The sequence below is a fragment of the Oncorhynchus clarkii genome, chromosome 11 (assembly GCF_045791955.1).
Source record: "Oncorhynchus clarkii lewisi isolate Uvic-CL-2024 chromosome 11, UVic_Ocla_1.0, whole genome shotgun sequence".
Taxonomy (NCBI): Eukaryota; Metazoa; Chordata; class Actinopteri; order Salmoniformes; family Salmonidae; genus Oncorhynchus; species Oncorhynchus clarkii.
The window spans coordinates 14,734,068-14,758,256 of record NC_092157.1 but is presented as its reverse complement, the minus strand read 5'-3'; the positions used below and the strand labels follow the sequence as shown (position 1 = coordinate 14,758,256).

The 24,189-nt window shown below is 42.8% G+C and overlaps 1 protein-coding gene across 3 annotated transcripts in view; it reads right to left on the bottom strand.

Moving 5' to 3' along the window:
• The window catches only part of LOC139420245 (high affinity 3',5'-cyclic-AMP phosphodiesterase 7A-like), a 42,654-nt gene that overhangs the window by 4,183 nt on the left and 14,282 nt on the right, over positions 1-24,189 (bottom strand). Inside the window, exons 2-8 of one of the 3 annotated variants that reach the window (XM_071170113.1) lie at positions 20,735-20,795; positions 8,424-8,456; positions 7,532-7,621; positions 2,857-3,038; positions 2,687-2,750; positions 1,888-2,084; positions 187-318 (exon numbers count right to left, since the gene is read on the bottom strand). In XM_071170113.1, the coding sequence (XP_071026214.1) occupies positions 187-318; positions 1,888-2,084; positions 2,687-2,750; positions 2,857-3,038; positions 7,532-7,621; positions 8,424-8,456; positions 20,735-20,795 (759 nt within the window). The remainder of the gene's footprint in view (positions 1-186; positions 319-1,887; positions 2,085-2,686; positions 2,751-2,856; positions 3,039-7,531; positions 7,622-8,423; positions 8,457-20,734; positions 20,796-24,189) is intronic. The other 2 variants (XM_071170114.1, XM_071170115.1) reach the window with 2 other exon arrangements.

Below are 24,189 nucleotides of genomic sequence, written 5' to 3'. Positions count from 1 at the left end.
AATCCTGTGCTGCTAAGTGCATTCAATCATAGACCTCAACGTTATCTTAAAATAACAAATAAACCATGAACTAGGTCAAGTTATCAACACTTTTGTCCTGTTGAACATGGCCATCTAGTGTCTTCCAACCCATGTCTAATATGAAAGCTACAGGAGGTGTGGAATGTACCAGCGATGTGCTCTCACCCTGTAGAGCTTGGCCAGGTAGTGGTTGGTCTTGATGAGGAAGGGCTGGTTGACTCCCGGGTGGTCCAGGTCATGAGTGGCGGCTGCCAACAGGCCCAGGAGGATGTCACAGGACGTCAGGGACTTGGCCAGCTACGGAGAGACAGGGAACGTAGGCATACTTTTCTCTGCTCATCCCCCCTTTTCCACATGGTTACATTTCAGCCTTATTCTGGCAACTTCATTAAATAGTACCCACAAAACACTAGTCTCAACAACAGTGAAGAGGCGACTCCGGGATGCTGGCCTTCTAGGCAGAGTTACAAAGAAAAATCCATATCTCAGACTTTCCAATGAAAATAGAAGATTAAGATGGGCAAAATAACATAGACACTGGACAGAGGAACTCTGCCTAGAAGGCCAGCATCCCAGAGTCGCGTCTTCACTGTTGATGTTGAGACTGGTGTTTTGCAGATACTATTTAATGAAGCTGCCAGTTGAGGACTTGTGAGGTGCATGTTTCTCAAACTAGACATTAATGTACTTGTCCTCCTGCTCAGTTGTGCACCGGGGCCTCCCACTCCTCTTTCTATTCTGATTAGAGCCTGTTTACTCTGTTCTGTGAAGGGAGTAGGACACAGCGTTGTATGAGATCTTCAGTTTCTGGGCAATTTCTTGCATGGAAGCACCTTCATTTCTCAGAACAAGAATAGACTGATGAGTTTCAGAAGAAAATTCTTTGTTTCTGGCCATTTTAAGCCTGTAATTGAACCCACAAATGCTGATGCTCCAGATAATCAGCTAGTCTAAAGAAGGCCAGTTGTATTGCTTCTTTAATCAGAACAACAGTTTTCAGCCGTGCTAACAATTTCAAAAGGGTTTTCTAATGATCAACTAGCCTTTTAAAAGGATCAACGGATTAGCTAACAACGTGCCATTGGAACACAGGAGTGATGGTTGATGATAATGGGACTGTAGATTTTTTTATTTTGTAAATTATTTTTTAATTTTTAAATCTGACGTTTCCAGCTAAAATAGTCATTTACAACAGTCAATAGTAATTTACAACATTAACAACGCCTCCCCCCTATTTGACCTAAATAGTTTGTGTGTATGCATTAATATGTAGGCTACATGTGTGTTTTTTTAAATGTATGTAGTTCTGTCCTTGAGCTGTTCTTGTCTAATGATGTTCTGTATTATGTTTAATGTTTTGTGTGGACCCCAGGAAGAGAAGCTGCTGCTTTTGCAACAGCTAATGGGGATCCTAATAATGTCTACTCTGTATTTCTGATCAATTTGATGTTATTTTAAAAATGGAAAATAAAATATGCTTTTCTTTCAAAAACAATGACATTTCTAAGTGACCCCAAACTTTTGAACAGCAGTGTATGTAAATGTGATGTTTCCGTTTTTTATTTGTAACACATTTTCACGAATTTCTAATGTTTTTGCTTTGTCATTATGGGGTATTGTGTGTAGATTAATGAGGGGAAAAAAACACCCATTTTAGAATAAGGCTGTAATGTAACAAAATGTGGAAAAAGTGAAGGGGTCTGAATACTTTCTGAAAGCACTGTACATGATTGGTAACCTTGCCTCTGACCTGAAGACTCATAAGCTAATGCCTAGGCTTTAGCTCAGTGGGATAAGGTGGTCAATAGCCCAGTAAGTTACTTCTGAATACTTTCTGTACAATGGAATAATAGCTCTGTCTGATACCTTGGGTTCTCGCAGGTAACAGTACATGGCCTGCGTGACGTCAGCGGCGTGCACAGCGTTGTGGTAGGGGTTGAGGCTGTGGTAGTCTTCCTGCACCATGACCAGGAAGCGCCACAGCTTTACCATGTCCAGCTGAAACAGCTCCAACAGACCATACTGGTTAAGGAGGTGAAAGGTCAGCGTCACCAGGCTGTTTCCTGCATGGAGAGGGGAGACATGGTATATGTAGTTTAAAGATCTGGTCAGGAATAGTGTTGGGGGTAGGTAGGTAGTTATGTATTTTTATGTTTGTGGTGGAGTTTAACATTGCAATAGCATCAGCATTGCAAATAAAATCTATGGAAAAAAACAACCATTCCACTTCTACACAGCACACATCAAAACAAACACCAGAGAGCGCCATTGTCTACAAATGCCTGAGTTGAAAGGAGGCCTATGCAGTAATGTTACACTGTTTCGCTTATTCTCTGAGGATGATGAACATCTTGAAGAACAATCTGGCCTTAAATGGCCATGTACGCTTATAATCTCCACCCGGCACAGTCAATAGAAGACTGGCCACCCGGCGGAGCCTGGTTCCTCTCTAGGTTTCTTCCTAGATTTCTGCCTTTCTAGGGAGTTTTTGCTAGCCACCGTGCTTCTACATCTGCATTGCTTGCTGTTTGGGGTTTTAGGCTGGGTTTCTGTACAGCACTTTGTTACATCTGCTGATGTAAAAAGAGCTTCATAAATACATTTGATTGAATACAAATATGTAGCTAAGGCTTTTGGGAGAAAGATGGATATGTCAGAAACATACCATTGGTTAATCTGTCATAGAGGAAAATGTCGAAATTCCAGGTCGCGACCCTTTCCAGCATACACTGCAAGAGAAAACATGCAAATGTAGGTCTGTGTTAAGACAGAAATATGAATTGTGTATGCATGCATACGTGTATATGATTGGCTAAGAGAGTGTGAGCATCGGACCTTGGCCTGTCCGGTGTAGTCCTCATCCAGGATGTGGAGGGGGTTGAGGTGGGGTGTTCCCCGCAGTAGACGGGAGGAGTGCAGGTACCTCTGGAAGCTGAGCAGTCTGCGGAGCCTCCTGCCAGACACAGGCCCAGCCGAACTGAAGCCAGGATCAGGGATAAGACTAGAGTCTGAGCAGGCTGAAGGCACAGAGACAAAGGCTCAGAACATCTAAGTTAGTTAGAAGTGAAGGGTTTACAACATGGTAGAAATATAATGCATAGATTTAAAGTAACTGTTCAGTGTTTCCAGATTTCTATGAAATATGACCTATAATTACTTACAATATATGAGTGAAATAATTCTTCTTTTTTTTTTTAAAGGAAAACTATATATGTTAAAAAGCAGCTTTACTGTGTTGGAATGGTGTGGGTGTACCCCAAAAACACAATTAATGGCGTGGGCGTACCCCAACAACAGAATGGTGTGTATACCAGTCATTAAAAATATTCATGCAAGTAGACTGCTGATTGGCCAGCTCATCCTCCCCAGGAGTATGAGGAAGTGGCCAGAATTTTTTAAACAGTCTGTTTGAGATACAAGTTTGAGGTGGGGAGTTAGTACTTTTTTCTCCAATGCTTTGGCCACACATAAGAGTAAAGGACAAGTCAACAACATTATTTGGATATCAGAATATGAACTTTTAAAAGGGAGAGTTTTACTGGACAGTTTCCTGCTCTACAGAAAGGGACAAAGAGGGACACTGTATAATCATTTAGTAATGTACTCTGCTTGATAATCCGCAGAGTCTCAAACTGCTCTAAATCCTATTCAGCAATGTTGCACAACGAATGTTTGGGTGGACTTATAATTTAGACAGTAAGGGCTATCCAAATGACCAAATGTTGAATAAGTGAATAAGAATTGGAACACTGATGAAACAATAGAATAAATCAATAAGAATAAGAGACGTGTAGAAAACAAATGATTGATGTACTTCATTCCAGTGAGGTCACACTGGATTTAAGACTGGTTGACTATGAACACTACTGCCCAAGGGTGGACACACACTTACACCGCTGACTCACCACCTGTTCTTAGCCTACTGCCTTCACACACACCACAAGTTGTGCTTTGTCAGTGGACACACACACCCCCCCCACACACCATGGCTGGCTGGAAAGCCTTGGTCCCACTTAGGAAGCCCGTCAGCATTCCGAGAAAGGCCATTACTTTTAAACCAGGAAGTGAACACGCACACAAAACGTATATCGGCAGAGAGAGAACTCTTCTGGGCTGGGAGTCCCTGACGTCACGCAGCAGGACTCACATTCAGGTTTGGGGGGTGGGTAATTTAAAACATTTAGGAGATGAATTGACATTAAATTCTTGAATTAAATATTGTACCGTCTTTTCGCTAAAAGACATGACTGAATTAAATGTAACTTCACTTCCTGATCACCAACCCTGCTCAGTCACAAAAGCATTCTTGAGGTTGACTTACTTATTTACATTAAGACAGCCAGTGTTAGATGGCGAGGAAGACTAATCAGTGTGTGAAATAAATAAGATCTGCACCAACATCTGTCAGTCAATCTGTCTGGTGTGGCAGATCTACAGAGTTAAAGGTAGTACTCACAGGGGTAGGGCTGTACGTAGCAGATCTACAGAGTTAAAGAAAGGTAGTACTCACGGAGGTAGGGCTGTACGTAGCAGATCTACAGAGTTAAAGAAAGGTAGTACTCACAGAGGTAGGGCTGTACGTAGCAGATCTACAGAGTTAAAGAAAGGTAGTACTCACAGGGGTAGGGCTGTATGTATGCATGTATTTGGGTTCCATCTCTAGCTTTCTTAACTGATGTTTTTACATTACTGCTACTCGCTGTATATTATCTGTGCATTGTCTTTACAAATGACCTTGACTAACCTGTACCGGTACCCCTTGTATAGAGCCTCATTATTGTTATGTACATTTCTTGCGTTACTTTTTGTTTGATTAGATTTAAAAAAAAAAAACTTTAGTTAATTTAGTAAATATTTTCTTAACTATATTTCTTGAACTGCATTGTTGGTTAAGGGTTTGTAAGTCAGCATTTCACAGTAAGGTAATACCTGTTGTATTTGGTGCATGTGACAAATAAAATTTGACTGGATCAGTGAGGGTAGCTAGAGAAAAATAATACTGTATGCCACTACCAAGTGCATGAATTGAGACTGGGTATATAGAGATATTCAGTCACTCTTCTATTGGTTTGTTTTTAATAATGGGTCTTGGCATTCCAGTCTTCAGTGTTTCAGTGTGGGTAGCAAGTAGCACCCTTTTCACAATACGACAGATTCTCTAGAGGTTTCAAAAGAATACCCTGGGCTATATATTTTGTAATCATGTGAACTTGCTGCGTATCTAACGCTACCTCTGGAGGTAGTGCACGACACTCGCCCGACAGTTGCCCCCACTCTGAGCAGGGCAGCGAACAGTATAAATGGTAATAGCTAGGATGTGTTATTTTAGTGTTCCCTTGATTTCTTTGAGCAGCATATACACTGCTCAAAAAAATAAAGGGAACACTAAAATAACACATCCTAGATCTGAATGAATTAAATATTCTTATTAAATACTTTTTTCTTTACATAGTTGAATGTGCTGACAACAAAATCACACAAAAATGATCAATGGAAATCAAATTTATCAACCCATGGAGGTCTGGATTTGGAGTCGCACTCAAAATTAAGGTGGAAAACCACACTACAGGCTGATCCAACTTTGATGTAATGTCCTTAAAACAAGTCAAAATGAGGCTCAGTAGTGTGTGTGTATGGCCTCCACGTGCCTGTATGACCTCCCTACAACGCCTGGGCATGCTCCTGATGAGGTGGCGGATGGTCTCCTGAGGGATCTCCTCCCAGACCTGGACTAAAGCATCCGCCAACTCCTGGACAGTCTGTGGTGCAATGTGGCGTTGGTGGATGGAGCAAGACATGATATCCCAGATGTGCTCAATTGGATTCAGGTCTGGGGAATGGGCGGGCCAGTCCATAGCATCAATGCCTTCCTCTTGCAGGAACTGCTGACACGCTCCAGCCACATGAGACCTAGCATGGTCTTGCATTAGGAGGAACCCAGGGCCAACCGCACCAGCATATGGTCTCATAAGGGGTCTGAGGATTTATCTCGGTACCTAATGGCAGTCAGGCTACCTCTGGCGAACACAGAGGGCTGTGCGGCCCCCCAAAGAAATGCCACTCCACACCATGACTGACCCACCGCCAAACCGGTCATGCTGGAGGATGTTGCAGGCAGCAGAACGTTCTCCACGGCGTCTCCAGACTCTGTCACGTGCTCAGTGTGAACCTGCTTTCATCTGTGAAGAGCACAGGGTGCCAGTGGCGAATTTGCCAATCTTGGTGTTCTCTGGCAAATGCCAAACGTCCTGCACGGTGTTGGGCTGTAAGCACAACCCCCACCTGTGGACGTCGGGCCCTCATATCACCCTCATGGAGTCTGTTTCTGACCGTTTGAGCAGACACATGCACATTTGTGGCTTGCTGGAGGTCATTTTGCAGGGCTCTGGCAGTGCTCCTCCTGCTCCTCCTTGCACAAAGGCGGAGGTAGCGGTCCTGCTGCTGGGTTGTTGCCCTCCTACGGCCTCCTCCACGTCTCCTGATGTACTGGCCTGTCTCCTGGTAGCGCCTCCATGCTCTGGACACTACGCTGAAAGACACAGCAAACCTTCTTGCCACAGCTCGCATTGATGTGCCATCCTGGATGAGCTGCACTACCTGAGCCACTTGTGTGGGTTGTAGACTCCGTCTCATGCTACCACTAGAGTGAAAGCACCGCCAGCATTCAAAAGTGACCAAAACATCAGCCAGGAAGCATAGGAACTGAGAAGTGGTCTGTGGTTGCCACCTGCAGAACCACTCCTTTATTGGGGGTGTCTTACTAATTGCCTATAATTTCCACCTGATGTCTATTCCATTTGCACAACAGCATGTGAAATGTATTGTCAATCAGTGTTGCTTCCTAAGTGGACAGTTTGATTTCACAGAAATGTGATTGATTTGGAATTACATTGTGTTGTTTAAGTGTTCCCTTTATTTTTTTGAGCTATATATATATATATATATATATATATATAAAAATACTCACGTTTTCAGTCACAATTTGCTTTTACCATATGTAGGCCAAATGATTTCCATTATATTGATCAAAATGAAGCCTTACGAAAGGCTGTAAGGTAGGTCTACTGTACCTTTATAATCATATTAAGGGTTAGTAGACCTTATCTTATATTTGATAGGCTAGCGTTACTTGGTGAGGACATGCTAAAATGTAACCAGTAACCTACAGACGAGAAATTAAATCCTTTATTGTCGACACATGCTTGTGAATTGTTGCATTATTGAAGAGTGTAATGTGGTTTGGTTCCATTTTTTTCACACATGTAACATGGTTAAGATAAAAGTCGATTGCAAAGTTGAAGCATGCTGGCTAGTGGCTATACTGGGATATTTACAGTAAATGTCAGCTGCCAAGCGCCAAAACCTCACGCGGCACAATGTTCCCTTTGCTAATGTTCATTGAAAAGTTCATGAAATGTCGTCACACTGCCTCTCCAACTTTCGTCAATGAGAAAAGCCTCTAAGGCAGGTAGTGAGGAATGGGAAGGTTTTTATCATGGTTCATACTCACAGTGTAGGGTGCGGAAGTCGATGCACAGGTACGAGTAGGAACCTTTTCCTTCTGGGTCAAATCCTACCTGACTTCTCACTCTCACATCTCCTAGAGGAAAGCAACACACACATCCTCAAGAGTCATGTAATATATAGTGGATAAAGAGCTCTCACACACTCCTCTCACACACACAAACACTTTCACGCTCTCTCAATCAAAGAGAGGCAACTTGTAGACCACCAAGGCTGTGTTTACAAAGACAGCTCAATTCTGATATTTTTTCCACTAATTGGTCTTTTGACCAATCACATCAGATTTTTTCACATCAGATCTTATTGGTCAACAGACCTATTAGTGAAAACAAATATCAGAACTGGGCTGCGTGTGTTAACACAGCCTAAAAGAGCAAGGAAAAGCTGACAGCTGAGCATGCAATGCCATGCCAGGCACATAACACTAGTATTAGTAGTCAGACAGGCTAGGAGCAGACAGGCTAGGAGCAGCAGAGGGACCTACAGTAACACTAGTATTAGTAGTCTGACAGGCTAGGAGCAGCAGAGGGACCTACAATAACACTAGTATTAGTAGTCAGACAGGCTAGGAGCAGCAGAGGGACCTACAGTAACACTAGTATTAGTAGACAGACAGGCTAGGAGCAGCAGAGGGACCTACAGTAACACAGTAGAGTAGACAGGTTAGTGTGTTATAGTCAGAGGCGAGCGCTGACAGTATCGTTATGGTACTATGGCACTTTCCCAGGCAACCCAGTCAATACTAGTCTTCTATATGAGTCATTCAGCAGTAATGTCAGACTGACAGACTAGTGCAGCTCTTCAATGCTGATTTGTACATTAGATCAAATCAGGCATACAGTACTGTACAGTCTCTCTCCCACCAGCTTGCAACTTACTTGGGAACAGCTGTTTGAATATAACAAAAGCCCCTTGAAAATAGCAAAACTGGGAATTACCATTAAAGAAAGTAATGGATGGTAACATTACATATAGTTTACACAGCATTTACAGGTTAAACTCTTCCACTTTCTCACACAGATGCAATGGCAAGTAATTGTGTGTGTGTGTGTGTGTGTGTGTGTGTGATGAGATGCAGAGTTAAGGTTTTCCATTCTGCGTGCCAACGGGCCTTGAGCTGGGCGGGGGGGATACGGGTCAGACCGTTGATTACCCATGTGTCCTGACCTCTACACTCTAATGTTCTTAAACCCACTGTATGACAACACAGCAACAGATCAGACTGGCCTAGGAACTTTTCACAGGCCCTGGCAAATAGCCAGCATGTCCTAAACTGGGATCCTGCTGCACCTCTTAACAATAACTGTAATATCCAGAGTCCACACAAACACATGCTCTCAAAGTAGGCCTAATACTAGAGCCAGAGATAACCAGGGGAAAGCTAGCAGCAGTAAATCAATTGTTAAGTTGTTGAATTAAGCTTCATGCTGAAGCAAAATAGCTAATGATTTAGATTGTCTTCAGATTTTTTTTAACTAGTGTGAGGTCAGTAATCGTTTTGGGTTTTTAATCGAACTTCATCTTCCAACATATTATCCAAAAATACTACAGGTGTAAGATCCACATTTGATCACCCTGTTGTTCCAGGAAATGTCCTGCACAGCAGGAAATGCAAATGTGTAGTGTATTCAAGGTTATCACAAACTCATTTGCAGTATGAACCATAATGGCTTCCACCAGGCAGGAATCAACAAAGATGATCTATATACTGTAGGGCACATATGTCAGAGTCAAGGCCCGCGGGCCACATCCGGCCCGCAAGAAGGTTTTTTACGGCCCCTGGGATGATCTTGATTTATTATTAGAACCGGCCCGCAGCAAGCCGGCAGCCCGCAGATCTTTTACACGCACCAATACTACATTTCCCACAATGCAAAGGTGACGCACCGAGCAGTAGGCTGCTTCATTTCAATATTTATTGGCACAGCAGTCGTCAGCATCACAGTAAAATTAACTTTCAGATACCCATCAAAAATGGCAAAACGGAAGGTGGATACTGAGAACCGGGGGTTTCAAACAAGGTGGGAGTCGGAGTATATGTTCACGAAGGTAGCTGGAAAACCTGTGTGTCTTCTGTGTGGAGAAAGTGTGGCGGTACTGAAAGAGTATAATCTGAGACGACATTATGAAACGAAACACGCGGACAAAAACAAGAATATGGACATGGAACAAAGGCTACAAAAGGCAGAGGAATTAAAACGAGGCCTCAAATCTCGACAGGCTCTGTTCAAAAAAGCCAAATCACAAGGCCAGGCTGCTGTCAAGGCCAGTTTTATTTTGGCAGAAGAGATCGCTAAATCAGCCCGGCCATTTACGGAGGGGGATTTCATCAAAAACTGCATGATTAAAGTTTGTGACGAAGTTTGCCCAGAAAAAAGGCAACTCTTTTTAAATGTGAGTCTGAGCAGAAACACCATTGCCGAGAGAGTAGACCAGTTGTCCATCAATCTAAAAGAGCAGCTTGTGAAAAAGGGAAAAGATTTTATTGCATATTCCTTGGCTGTGGATGAGAGCACCGACATTTCTGACATTGCCCAGTTGTCAATTTTCATCCGCGGAGTGGACTCCAACCTAAGCGTGACAGAGGAGTTTTTGGCTTTACGTCCTATGCATGGCACAACTACGGGGCATGATTTGTATGAAGAGGTGTCAAGATGTGTAAATGAGATGGAGCTGCCTTGGGAAAAACTCGTGGGTTTGACAACCGACGGAGCACCTGCGATGTGTGGACACAGGAGCGGACTGGTGGCGAAGATACGGGAAAAGATGCAAGAGGAAAACGCGACAGGTGAGCTGACAGCTTATCATTGTATCATACACCAGGAAGCGTTGTGCGGTAAAGCCTTGAAAATGGAGCATGTAATGAGCATCATCACGCGCACAGTTAACTTTATCAGAGCCAAAGGTTTGAATCACCGCCAGTTCAAGGCATTTCTGACGGAGTTAGAAACGGAGCATGGTGATTTGCCTTATCACACAGAGGTGCGATGGCTAAGCCAGGGAAAGGTGCTTCAAAGATGTTTCGAGCTTCGTGAGGAGATTTGTCTGTTCTTGGACAGCAAAGGGAAAGACACAACACAACTCCGAGACGAAATGTTTCTGTGTGAAATGGCTTTTCTGTGTGACATTACGAGTCATCTGAATGCAATAAACTTGCAGCTGCAGGGTCGGGATCGTGTCATCTCTGATATGTACAGTACAGTGAAGGCATTTAAAACCAAACTGACTCTGTGGGAGACGCAGATGCGGAAAGAAAATTTGAGCCACTTTCCCAGCTGCCAGACCATGAAAGAGAAGCTCTCTACCAGTGCGTTCCCGAGCACACAGTTGGCTGATAAAATAGGTATGCTTGCCGCTGACTTTCGACGCCGATTTGCTGACTTTGAAGCACAAAAAAGCAGGTTGGAACTGCTCGGTAACCCATTTGCTGTTGACGTGGAAAGCTCACCACCAAACCTCCAAATGGAGTTGATTGACCTCCAATGCAATGATGCACTGAGGGCAAAATATGCGGCAGTGGGTGCTGCGGAGTTCGCCCGTTTCCTCCCCGGCACAATGCCCCAGCTGCGCATCCAGGCTGCTCAAACGTTGTCTATGTTTGGCAGCACATACCTGTGTGAACAACTGTTTTCTTTGATGAACCTGAACAAAACATCACACAGAAGTCGACTTACTGCTGAACACCTCCACTCAATTCTGAGGATTTCTTCAGCTCAGAGCCTTACCCCGAACATTGATGAACTTGTGGAAAAGATGGGACACCACCAAGTATCACCCTCAACCTCAAACAAGTGAACATTACTGTGCAATCACATATTTAGAGTTTTTACTCAGTTCAAGTTTAAAAGTTAAAATTTAATTTGTTTTCACTGCATGTTACTTCTCCTTAAACAAAGTGTTGTTTTTGATTAATAGATTTTTGCACTTTATTTTTTTGTATTTCAATCCAATTATATTTTAAAAATATTTCAGTTGAGTGGATGATAGAAAATTGCTATTATTGTTTTTTCTTTGAAGTAAATTTAGCCCACTTTTGCTAAAATAGAAAATATAGTCTACTGATGGTGCCTTGAATACCGGTTTCTTTCATTTAATGTTCATGTTATGGGGATATTTATATAAAGGAAATTTGTCTTTTGTGTCTGTTGAAAATTAAAGATTACTGACAGAGCCATAAGAAAATATTGCTTTATTTATCTGATCATATTGTAATATATTTGTTAGGTTTTCAGTAGGTTCAATTAGGTTCACTAGACTATATGCGTCATTTAAAAATGTTTCAATGAACATTCGAACAGTCCGGCCCTCGTCTTGTAGCTGATTTTTCTATTTGGCCCTCCGTCCATTTGACTTTGACACCCCTGCTGTAGGGTGTCCACCCACCTCTTTCCAAAGTGGGTGAAAACACACTTTGGTGATGAAATTTCACTTATGTTATAAAATACATTTTACCAAGACAAAATATGATTCTTCATGTTCTGAATAAATTATCAATATTTAAATAACATATCAACATTATATCCAAAAAGTCGGATTCCATAACCTAATACATCCGATAATAAGCAGAGCTTAGAATCCTACTCCAATGCGCTCTGCCTACAAGAAAATATATTTCATATTTCGTTTTACATTCTAAATGTAGCATATCTCGTTTTACATTCTAAATGTAGCATATCTCGTTTTACATTCTAAATGTAGCATAGTTCGTTTTACATTCTAAATGTAGCATATCTCGTTTTACATACTAAATGTAGCATATCTCGTTTTACATACTAAATGTAGCATATCTCGTTTTACATACTAAATGTAGCATATCTCGTTTTACATACTAAATGTAGCATATCTCGTTTTACATACTAAATGTAGCATATCTCGTTTTACATACTAAATGTAGCATATCTCGTTTTACATACTAAATGTAGCATATCTCGTTTTACATTCTAAATGTAGCATATTTCGTTTTGATTCGGTATATTACATTGAAAGTGGTTAATATTGCATTGATTCGATCACAATTCCCACAGTAGAGTGAAACGTTGATAGTGTAAACTAAAACGGGAAAACTGTAGAAGATTGAGTGAAGTTCAATCTCATGCTTCTCTCCGCGGGCTCATATTTGACACACTAACCTCCATGCCAAAAAATCCCCACTTCCCCTGCTCTGTATTTTTGAGCGGATAGATTTTGGGACAGTCATGCTTTGCCGCTTCCTCTCTGCGGGCCCCAGAGTATTACCTGGTCAGGTCACATGGTCAGAGAAATCTCTGGGTCCTGTGTACTGTATATAATCTCCCATAACAACAACCTATTACTTATATACACACACACACACACACACACACACACACACACACACACACACACACACACACACACACTAGATGACTAATAGGGGGCACTGTGTTGAAGCCGCCATGCCTCCATCTTGACACTGCTCCACCATTGTAATAAATATTTTTGAGGCTATAGAAATGCATGTATTAATGTCTACATTAGTTTGTCACATGTATTTTATTACAGACACCTTAATGCATACTTGTATATATGTGAGCTATATGTGAGCACACATACATATTGACCCTGGATTGCTGAGATATATCTAGATTACACACACACACAGTTGAAGTCGGAAGTTTACATACGCCTTAGCCAAATACATTTAAACTCAGGTTTCACAATTCCTGACATTTAATCCTAGTAAAAATGCCATCTTAAGTCAGTTAGAATCACCACTTTATTTTAAGAATGTGAAATACCAGAATAATAGTAGAGAGAATGATTTATTTCAGCTTTTATTTCTTTCATCACATTCCCAGTGGTTCAGAAGTTTACATACACTCGATTAGTATTTGGTAGCATTGCCTTTAAAATTTCTAAACTTGGGTCAAACGTTTCAGGTAGCCTTCCACAAGCTTCCCACAATAAGTTGGGTGAATTTTGGCCCATTCCTTCTGACAGAGCTAGTGTAACGGAGTCAGGTTTGCTCGCACACGCTTTTTCAGTTCTGTCCACAAATGTTCTATAGGATTGAGGTCAGGGCTTTGATGGCCACTCCAATACCTTGACGTCCTTAAGTAATTTTGCCACAACTTTGGAGGTATGCTTGGGGTCATTGTCCATTTGAAAGACCCATTTGCAACCAAGCTTTAACTTCCTGACTGATGTCTTGAGATGTTGCTTCAATATATCCACATAATTTTCCTCCCTCATGATGCCATCTGTTTTGTGACGTGCACCAGTCTCTCCTGCAGCAAAGCACCCCCACAACATGATGCTGCCACCCCCGTGCTTCACGGTTGGGATGGTGTTCTTCAGCTTGCAAGCCTCCCCCTTTTACCTCCAAACATAACGATGGTCATTATGGTCAAACAGTTCAAATCTAATTTTATTTGTCACATACACATGGTTAGCAGATGTTAATGCGAGTGTAGCGAAATGCTTGTGCTTCTAGTTCCGACAATGCAGTAATAACCAACGAGTAATCTAACCTAACGGTTCTATTTTAGTTTCATCAGACCAGAAGACATTTCTACAACAAGTACAATCTTTGTCCCCACGTGCAGTTGCAAACTGTAGTCTGGCATTTTTTTTTTTTAATGGTGGTTTTGGAGCAGTGGCTTCTTCCTTGCTGAGCAGCCTTTCAGGTTATGTCGATATAGGACTTGTTCTGGGATTGATTTGCACTTTTTGCACAAAAGTACGTTCATCTCTAGGAGACAGAATGAGTCTCCTTCCTGAGCGGTATGACGGCTGTGTGGTCCCATGTGTTTATACTTGCATACTATTGTTTGTACAGATGAACATGGTACCTTCAGGCGTTTGGAAATTGCTCCCAAGGATGAACCAGACTTGTAGAGGTCTACAATTGTTTTTCTGAGGTCTTGGCTGATTTCTTTAGATTTTCCCATGATGTCAAGCAAAGAGGCACTGTGTTTGAAGGTAGGCTTTGAAATACATCCACAGATACACCTCCAATTGACTCAAATGATGTCTGTCTAAACAATTGCTGGAAAAATGACTTGTGTCATGCACAAAGTAGATGTCCTAACCGACTTGCCAAAACTATAGTTTGTTAACAAGAAATTTGTGGAGTGGTTGAAAAACACATGTAAACTTCCAACTTCAACTGTATATAAACCCTGAGTTGCTGAGAGATATATAAAAAAAATATATAATTGAACCGAAGAGGCCATGTGTCCCCACATGAGTCTACTCTGTTTTGGTATGATCTGGTCAACAAGACTGGGACTCCCTGTAGTAGGCAGGGCTAAATCAAATTCAATTCCATAAACGTTATCCCCAATTGTTGTGTGGCAGTGCAGATAACATAACCAAGACACCTTCCTAAAATGTTGTTGCCCCACGTTTTCCCTTAGAACAGCCTCTATTCGTCAGGGCATGAACGCTACAAGGTTTCGAAAGCATTTCACAGGGATACTGGCCCATGTTGACTCCAATGCTTCGCACAGTTGTGTCAAGTTGGCTGGATGTCCTTTGGTTGGTGGACCATTCTTGATACACACGAGTGTAAAAAACCCAGCAGCATTGCAGTTCTTCACACACTAAAACCGGTGCCAGGCACCTAGCACCATACCCAGTTCAAAGGCACTTTGAACTGAGTATGGGTATGGGCATGGGCAAGACCATATTGGTCTCTGAATGGCACACATACACAATCCATGTCTCAAGGCTTAAAAATCCTTCTTTAACCTGTCTTCTCCCCTTCATCTAAATTGATTGAATTGGATTTAACAAGTGACATTAGTAAGGGATCATAGCGTTCAGCTAGCCAGTCTCATGGTACATACCAACAAGACAGAAGAGACTGTTACAAACAACAACCACACAGACAAGCACCCACACTGGTCTCAGTAGAGTGGACATCTGGCATCCATACAGAGGGCCTAGAACATTCCAGAGGCCCATGGGCCCAGCAGGACACAAAATTAGATCTCTGCCTCAGAAAATATGATACAAAAATCAAAGGCTTAATACTGTGGACCGACAGTTGACCTGGATGGACGCATTCATGACTTAAGCCTTATGTGATGGTGAGATTATCAAAGGGACCAGGGATTGACATGAGGGGTATACTACAAAGAACGCTAGATCTACTCAGGATTTTCTAAAGCTAGCCAGCTTCAGTTAGCTTCACATTCTAGCTCAGGCTTCAACCATACTACAACGGTGGATATTGCTCATCCACCTGACGCCAACTCAAGCAGGCTTGTAACTGCGTGTGCATGTCGCACATGGTTAGTCAAAACGCCAAACTCTTCACGGAGACAATGCTGAAACATAAATCCGTGGGCGAGTCAGTGACATTTTAAGTTGTGCCAAAAAAAAAAAAAAAAATATTGCAAATTCAGCAGGCTATGGTGTGAAATAAGCTTTTAGAAGGGCCATCTTTACTTGATTACTTATTGTTAAGGCAGTCTTTGGTGTGCACAATATTTTTTTCCCACCCATAATTTTATTAAGTCAAAGTCTTACTGTGCAGGAAGTTTCTAATCCATTCTGATTACTCATGTGTAATATGATAGGCAGTTTAAAATCATTTAAGGCCAAGAAAAACATTTGATTAATCAAATATTTAAATCAGTCGTCTTCCTCAAATGTAGGGGATGACAGAATCTTTGATAGAGGGAGGAAAATTACTTAATTGGTCCTCAACTCACAGCTCAGAGACTTCATTCAGGATAAATGGAGTTAGCCTGCCCCGGAGCAGGTTCGTTCTGAAGGATTTGTTGCCATAGAAATTTACCAGACTAAAAAGGTGAGCCACTTTTGTGGTACCGATTATCCCGAATTGAGGTCAAGAGTTGCTGTGCGTTTTGTTGCCAACCTTATTTTGCTACCTCAACTTTTTTTTCATTCAACTTTTTCACTCCGGGCGCTTTATCTGGATGTGGTTCGTCAGGACCTCCAACAGCCGAAGCTAAGTAGCAACATTAACATGATGCCTTCTAATTGCAGTCGCTGTACTCATAATATACAGGAGAACGATCGCCTTAAAGGCGAGGATAGCTCAGCTGCAAGCCCAGCTTCAGGCGCAATCGTTAGGCAAGGGTAATTTCAGTGTAGTAAAGGATGAAACAGCGTCTGTGCCACCAGTAAGTACAGATAGTAACGTTAGTATAAATCCCCTCGCACGGTCCCCACAGTCGGACAACTTTCTCATGGCTTCTGGAGGGAAATGCTGTAGGAATGCTCAACCTCTGTTGCTCATTCAGCCGACAGAAACTTTCAACTGGTTTTCCCCATTAAGCAGCGAGTCTGAGGCCGAGCCTTCTTTTGTCTCTACTCCCCCCGTTATGGGGTCTGAGACACCGAAGCCTCCCACCATTAGCTCTGACAAATTGAAAACCCTAGTCATTGGCGACTCCATTACCCGCAGTATTAGACTTAAAAAGAATCATCCAGCAATCATACATTGTTTACCGGGGGCAGGGCTACCGACTTTAAGGCTAATCTGAAGATGGTGCTGGCTAAAGTTAAAACTGGCTAGAGAGTATAGAGATATTGTTATCCACGTCAGCACCAACGATGTTAGGATGAAACAGTCAGAGATCACCAAGCGCAACATAGCTTCAGCATGTAAATCAGCTAGAAAGATGTCGGCATCGAGTAATTGTCTCTGGTGCCCTCCCAGTTAGGGGGAGTGATGAGCTCTACAGCAGTCTCACAACTTAATCGCTGGTTGAAAACGGTTTTCTTCCCCTCCCAAAAGATAGAACTTGTAGATAATTGGCCCTCTTTCTGGGACTCACCCACAAACAGGACCAAGCCTGGCCTGCTGAGGAGTGACGGACTCCATCCTAGCTGGAGGGGTGCTCTCATCTTATATACCAACATAGACAGGGCTCTAACTCCACAATGACATAGCCAGCCTGCCAGTTTAGTAGAGTCTGCCACTAGCACAGACAGTGTAGTCAGCTCAGCTATCCCCATTGAGACCGTGTCTGTGCCTCGACATAGGTTGGGCAAAACTAAACATTGCAGTGTTCGCCTTAGCAATCTCACTAGAATAAAGACTTCCTCCATTCCTGACATTATTGAAAGAGATTGTGATACCTCACATCTCAAAATAGGGCTACTTAATGTTAGATCCCTCATTTCAAAGGCAGTTATAGTCATTGAACTAATCACTGATCATAATCTTGATGTGATTGGCCTGACTGAAACATGGCTTAAGCCTGATGAATTTACTGTGTTAAATGAGGCCTCACCTCCTGGTTACACTAGTGACCTATGCATCCCGCAAAGGCGGAGGTGTTGCTAACATTTAACAAAGTAAAATTCAATTTAAAAAAAATAAATAAAAAAGACGTTTTCGTCTTTTGAGCTTCTAGTCATGAAATCTATGCAGCCTACTCAATCACTTTTTATAGCTACTGTTTACAGGCCTCCAGGGCCATATACAGCGTTCCTCACTGTGTTCCCTGAATTCCTATTGGACCTTGTAGTCATATCAGATAATATTCTAATTTTTGGTGACTTAAATATTTCACATGGAAAAGTCCACAGACCCACTTCAAAAGGCTTTCATCGACTCGGAGCCGTCATCGACTCGGTGGGTTTTGTCCAACATGTCTCTGGACCTATTCACTGTTACAGTCATACTCTGGACCTAGTTTTGTCCCATGGAATAAATGCTGTGGATCTTAATGTTTTTCCTCATAATCCTGGACTATCAGACCACCATTTTATTACATTTGCAATCGCAACAAATAATCTGCTCAGACTCCAACCAAGGAGAATCAAAAGTATTGCTATAAATTCTCAGACAACCCAAAGATTCCTTGATGCCCTTCCAGAATACCTCTGCCTACCCAAGGACGTCAGAGGACACAAATCAGTTAACCACCTAATTGAGGAACTCAATTTAACCTTGCGCAATACCCTAGATGCAGTTGCACCCCTAAAAACTAAAAACATTTGTCATAAGAAACTAGCTCCCTGGTATACAGAAAATACCCGAGCTCTGAAGCAAGCTTCCAGAAAATTGGAACGGAAATGGCGCCACACCAAACTGGAAGTCTTCCGACTAGCTTGGAAAGACAGTACCGTGCATTATCGAAGAGCCCTCACTGCTGCTCGATCATCCTATTTTTTTTCCAACTTGAGGAAAATAAGAACAATCCAAAATTTATTTTTGATACTTTCGCAAAGCTAACTAAAAAGCAGCATTCCCCAAGAGAGGATGGCTTTCACTGCAGCAGTAATAAATTAATGAACTTCTTTGAGGAAAAGATCATGATCATTAGAAAGTCAATTACGGACTCCTCTTTAAATCTGCTTATTCCTCCAAAGCTCAGTTGTCCTTAGTTTGCACAACTCTGCCAGGACCTAGGATCAAGGGAGACACTCAAGTGTTTTAGAACTATATCTCTTGACACAATGATGAAATTAATCATGGCCTCTAAACCTTCAAGCTGCACACTGGACCCTATTCCAACTAAACTACTGAAAGAGCTGCTTCCTGTGCTTGGCCCTCCTATGTTGAACATAATAAACAGCTCTCTATCCACGGGATGTGTACCAAACTCACTAAAAGTGGCAGTAATAAAGCCTCTTGAAAAAGCCAAACCTTGACCCAGAAAAAATTAAAAACTATCGGCCTATATCGAATCTCCCATTCCTCTCAAAAATTTTAGAAAAGGCTGTTGCGCAGCAACTCACTGCCTTCCTGAAGACAAACAATGTATACGAAATGCTTCAGTCTGGTTTTAGACCCCATCATAGCACTGAGACTGCACTTGTGAAGGTGGTAAATGACCTTTAAATGGCATCAGACAGAGGCTCTGCATCTGTCCTCGTGCTCCTAGACCTTAGTGCTGTTTTTGATACCATCGATCACCACATTCTTTTGGAGAGATTGGAAACCCAAATTGGTCTACACGGACAAGTTCTGGCCTGGTTTAGATCTCATCTGTCAGAAAGATATCAGTTTGTCTCTGTGAATGGTTTCTCCTCTGACAAATCAACTGTAAATTTCGGTGTTCCTCAAGGATCCGTTTTAGGACCACTATTGTTTTCACTATATATTTTACCTCTAGGGGATGTCATACGAAAACATAATGTTAACTTTCACTGCTATGCGGATGACACACAGCTGTACATTTCAATGAAACGTGGTGAAGCCCCAAAATTGCCCTCCCTAGAAGCCTGTGTTTCAGACATAAGGAAGTGGATGGCTGCAAACGTTCTACTTTTAAACTCTGACAAAACAGAGATGCTTGTTCTAGGTCCCAAGAAACAAAGAGATCTTCTGTTGAATCTGACAATAAATCTTGATGGTTGTACAGTCGTATCAAATAAAATTGAAGGACCACGGCGTTACTCTGGACCCTGATCTCTTTGACAAACATATCAAGACTGTTTCAAGGACAGCTTTTTTCCATCTATGTAACATTGCAAAAATCTGAAACTTTCTGTCCAAAAATGATGCAGAAAAATGTATCCATGCTTTTGTTACTTCTAGGTTAGGTTTAAGTCTTTACTGAAGACTCATCTCTTCAGTAGGTGATTGATATGATTGAGTGTAGTCTGGCCCAGGAGTTTGAAGGTGAACGGAAAGGCTCTGGAGCAACGAACCATCCTTGCTGTCTCTGCCTGGCCGGTTCCCCTCTCTCCACTGGGATTCTCTGCCTCTAACCCTTTTACAGGGGCTGAGTCACTGGCTTACTGGTGCTCTTTCATGCCGTCCCTAGGAGGGGTGCGTCACTTGAATGGGTTGAGTCACTGACGTGATCTTCCTGTCTGGGTTGGCACCCCCCTTGGGTTGTGCCGTGGCGGAGATCTTTGTGGGCTATACTCAGCCGCGTCTCAGGATGGTAAGTTGGTGGTTGAAGATATCCCTCTAGTGGTGTGGGGGCTGTGCTTTGGCAAAGTGGGTGGGGTTCTATACTGCCTGTTTGGCCCTGTCCGGGGGTATCATCGGATGGGGCCACAGTGTCTCCTGACCCCCTCCTGTCTCTATGCTGCAGTGGCTTGTGTCGGGGGGCTAGGGTCAGTCTTATATCTGGGGAGTCTCTCTCGCTCTCTGAAATGGTTTCCTTTCCTTGATGCAATCTAGAAGCCTGATGATGCCTGTTCATTCTGAATATGGGGACTGTGGGCAGGTCTAACAGTAACTAGCATAAGTTGTACTGTATGTGATGTGTATGTGACAGTGGGTAGTACTTACCGAGCATACGAATGTACAGAGCGGTCTGATCTGAGCTGTCATAAGAGATGGCCCCTCGTCTCTGGAGAGAGGGAGAAAAAAAAGTTTAAACATTAATGCTTCCGAGACAGTCAGTAGAGCACCAGAGAAATATGTAACGAATGAAATGCAACAGTTGAAGAATACAGGTAGTGTTGGCCTACTGGTTACTAAAGTAATTTAGGTGAGGTTCATGTGCGGAAGACTGCTAGGCTGCTGATATGTTGCGATAAACAAATAAAGAGTTCTCATCTGTATGGCAGTGCGCGCGCACACACCCACCCTCTGTTTATCATCTGGCGCAGGAAAACACGCATGCTGTGTACCCACACGCAAACACTCACGTGGAGAGAGGGCTTGTGTAGTGTGTGAAAGATATGGTGTGAGAGATTGTACTGTGTGTAGAGCACGGCTTTCCAAACCTGTTCCTGGAGAGCTAGCCTCCTGTAGGGTTTTGGTCCAACCCCAGATATAACTAACCTGATTCAGCTTATCAACCAGCAAATTATCAGAATCAGGTGCGCTAGATTAGGGTTGGAATAAAAACATACAGGGCAGTAGCTCTCCAGGAACAAGGTTGGTGAGCCCTGGTGTAGAGGGACATGCTGCTCCAGACAGAGTTGAGTTGTCCATCTGGTAAAACCTTAAGACTTAATTACACCTTGTTTCCCCCAGTAATATGCTCCTTGTTACCGTGACGATAGAGCAAAGCTGCTTGCAGATTAGGACAGCAGCAGAAGACACTCCCACTGACTCTAGGCTTACCAAGCACAGAGATGGAAAGAGAGGGGGGAGGAGAGAGAGTGAGACAGACAAGAACATACACAGAAAAAGAGAAAGCGAGACAGATCAGTCGTTCCTTCCGACTGGGTCTGAGGGTAAGAGTATTCCTATAGCCAAAGGATGGAAAGCATTGTCTAAATTTAACACTAAACGTAGACCTAGGATAATACTAGATCATCCTGTGTGTATATAGAATTGAAGTCGGAAGTTTACATACACCTTATCCAAATACATTTAAACTCAGATTCACAATTCCTGACATTTAATCCTAGTAAACATTCTCTGGCTTAGGTCAGTTAGAATCAACACTATTTTAAGAATGTGAAATGTCAGAATAATAGAAATGACTTATTTCATCTTTTATTTCTTTCATCACATTCCCAGTGGGTCATAAGTTTACATACACTCAATTAGTATTTGGTAGCATTGCCTTTAAATCATTTAACTTGGGTCAAACGTTTCAGGTAGCCTTCCACAAGCTTCCCACAATAAGTTGGGTGATTTTTGTCCCATTCCTCCTGACAGAGCAGGTGTAACTGAGACAGGTTTGTAGGCCTCCTTGCTCGCACACGCTTTTTCAATTCTGCCCACACATTCTCTATAGGATTAAGGTCAGGGCTTTGTGATGGCCACTCCAATACCTTGACTGTGCTGTCCTTAAGCTATTTTGCCACAATTTAGGAAGTATGCTTGCAACCAAGCTTTAACTTTTTGACTGATGTCTTGAGATGTTGCTTCAATATATCCACAATTTTCCTGCCTCATGAAGCCATCTATTTTATGAAGTGCACCAGTCCCTTCTGCAGCAAAGCACCCCCACAACATGATGCTGCCACAGCCGTGCTTCACGGTTGGGATGGTGTTCTTCGGCTTGCAAGCCTCCCCCTTTTTCCTCCAAACATAACGATGGTCATTACGACCCACTGGAATTGTATACAGTGAATTAGAAGTGAAATGATCGGTCTATAAAACAACTGTTGGAAAAATTACTTGTGTCATGCGCAAAGTAGATGTCCTAACCAACTTGCCAAAACTATAGTTTATTAACAAGAAATTTGTGGAGTGGTTGAAAAACTATTTTTAATGACTCCAACCTAAGTGTATGTCAACTTCAACTGTATAGGCCTAGTATGTGTATGTTGCTGCCTGGCCCTACTCAGCAGGTTGCAGTAACATGAGGATCTAACCAAGGGATATCCTCAACCTCCTGTCACCCCAGCCTAGCTATCACCCACAGACAGACACTCAGGCCTGGGCACGGCCTTGGCTCACCTCCCCTTGCACCACACGCCCCTGTCCAAACCTAGTCTCCAGAGAGCCCCCACCCACCCATCTGCATTTGCAGTGAAAGGTGGCAGAGCAAGAGTGGTGTTTATCAGACCATGAGACACCCTGAAAATCAGTCTTCTCACAAAAATGTATCTAGTTTCTGAATGGTTTGGCCTACTAACTATTATGACCCCTCTATAGAAAGGTGAGTCTCTCAAACACGTAATTGGATGCCCACCAGCCTTACAAGACTACCCCCCATACCAAATGTAACATATCGGGGTGCCCTGTAAGAATTTGTCAGAGTGGGTAAGCCAGCTCTACCATCCGTTCTATTGGGCAACGTGCAATCACTGGAAAATAAACTGGGTGATCTCCATTTGAGACTATCCTACCAACGGGACATTAAAACTGTAATATCTTCTGTTTCACAGAGTCGTGGCTGAACGACAACACGGATATACATTTGGCTGGGTTTTCCATGCATCGGCAAGACAGAACAGAACTTACGTCTGGTAAGGAATATGTTCCGGGATTCATCCAATGGCATTGAGGAGTATACCACCTCAGTCACCAGCTTCATCAATAAGTGTATCGACAACGTAGTCCCCACAGTGGCCGTACGTACATATCCCAACCAGAAACAATGGATTACAGGCAACATCCACACCGAGCTAAAGGCTGGAGCTGCCGCTTCAAGGAGTGACACTAATCCGGACGCTTATAAGAAATCCCGCAATGCCCTCCGACAAACCATCAAACAGGCAAAGCATCAATACAGGACTAAGATTGAATCCCACTACACCGGCTCCGACGCTCGTCGGATGTGGCAGGGCTTGTTAACTATTGTGGACGACAAAAGGGAAAACCAGCCTCGAGCTGCCCAGTGACGCAAACCTACCATACGAGCTAAATGCCTTTTATGCTCGCGTTGAGACAAACAACACTGAAGCATTCATGAGAGCACCAGCTGTTCCGGACACCGGTGTAATCACGCTTTCCGTAGCCGATGTGAGCAAGACCTTTAAAAAACGTGTCAACATTCACAAGGCCGAGGGACCAGATGGATTACCAGGATGTGTACTCAAAGCATGCATGGACCAAATGACAAGTGTCTTCACTGACATTTTCAACCTCTCCTTGACTGAGTCTGTAATAGCTACATGTTTCAAGCAGACCATCATAGTCCCTGCCTAAGTGCTTTGAAAGGCTGGTCATGTCTCACATCAACACAATCATCCCGGAAACCCTAGACCCACTCTAATTTGCATACCAGTGTGTGAGTTAAGTTCCTTGGTGTCCACATCAAACTAGCACAGTCAAAACACACCAAGACAGGTCGTGAAGAGGGCACGACAACACCTTTCCCCTCTCAGGTGACTGAA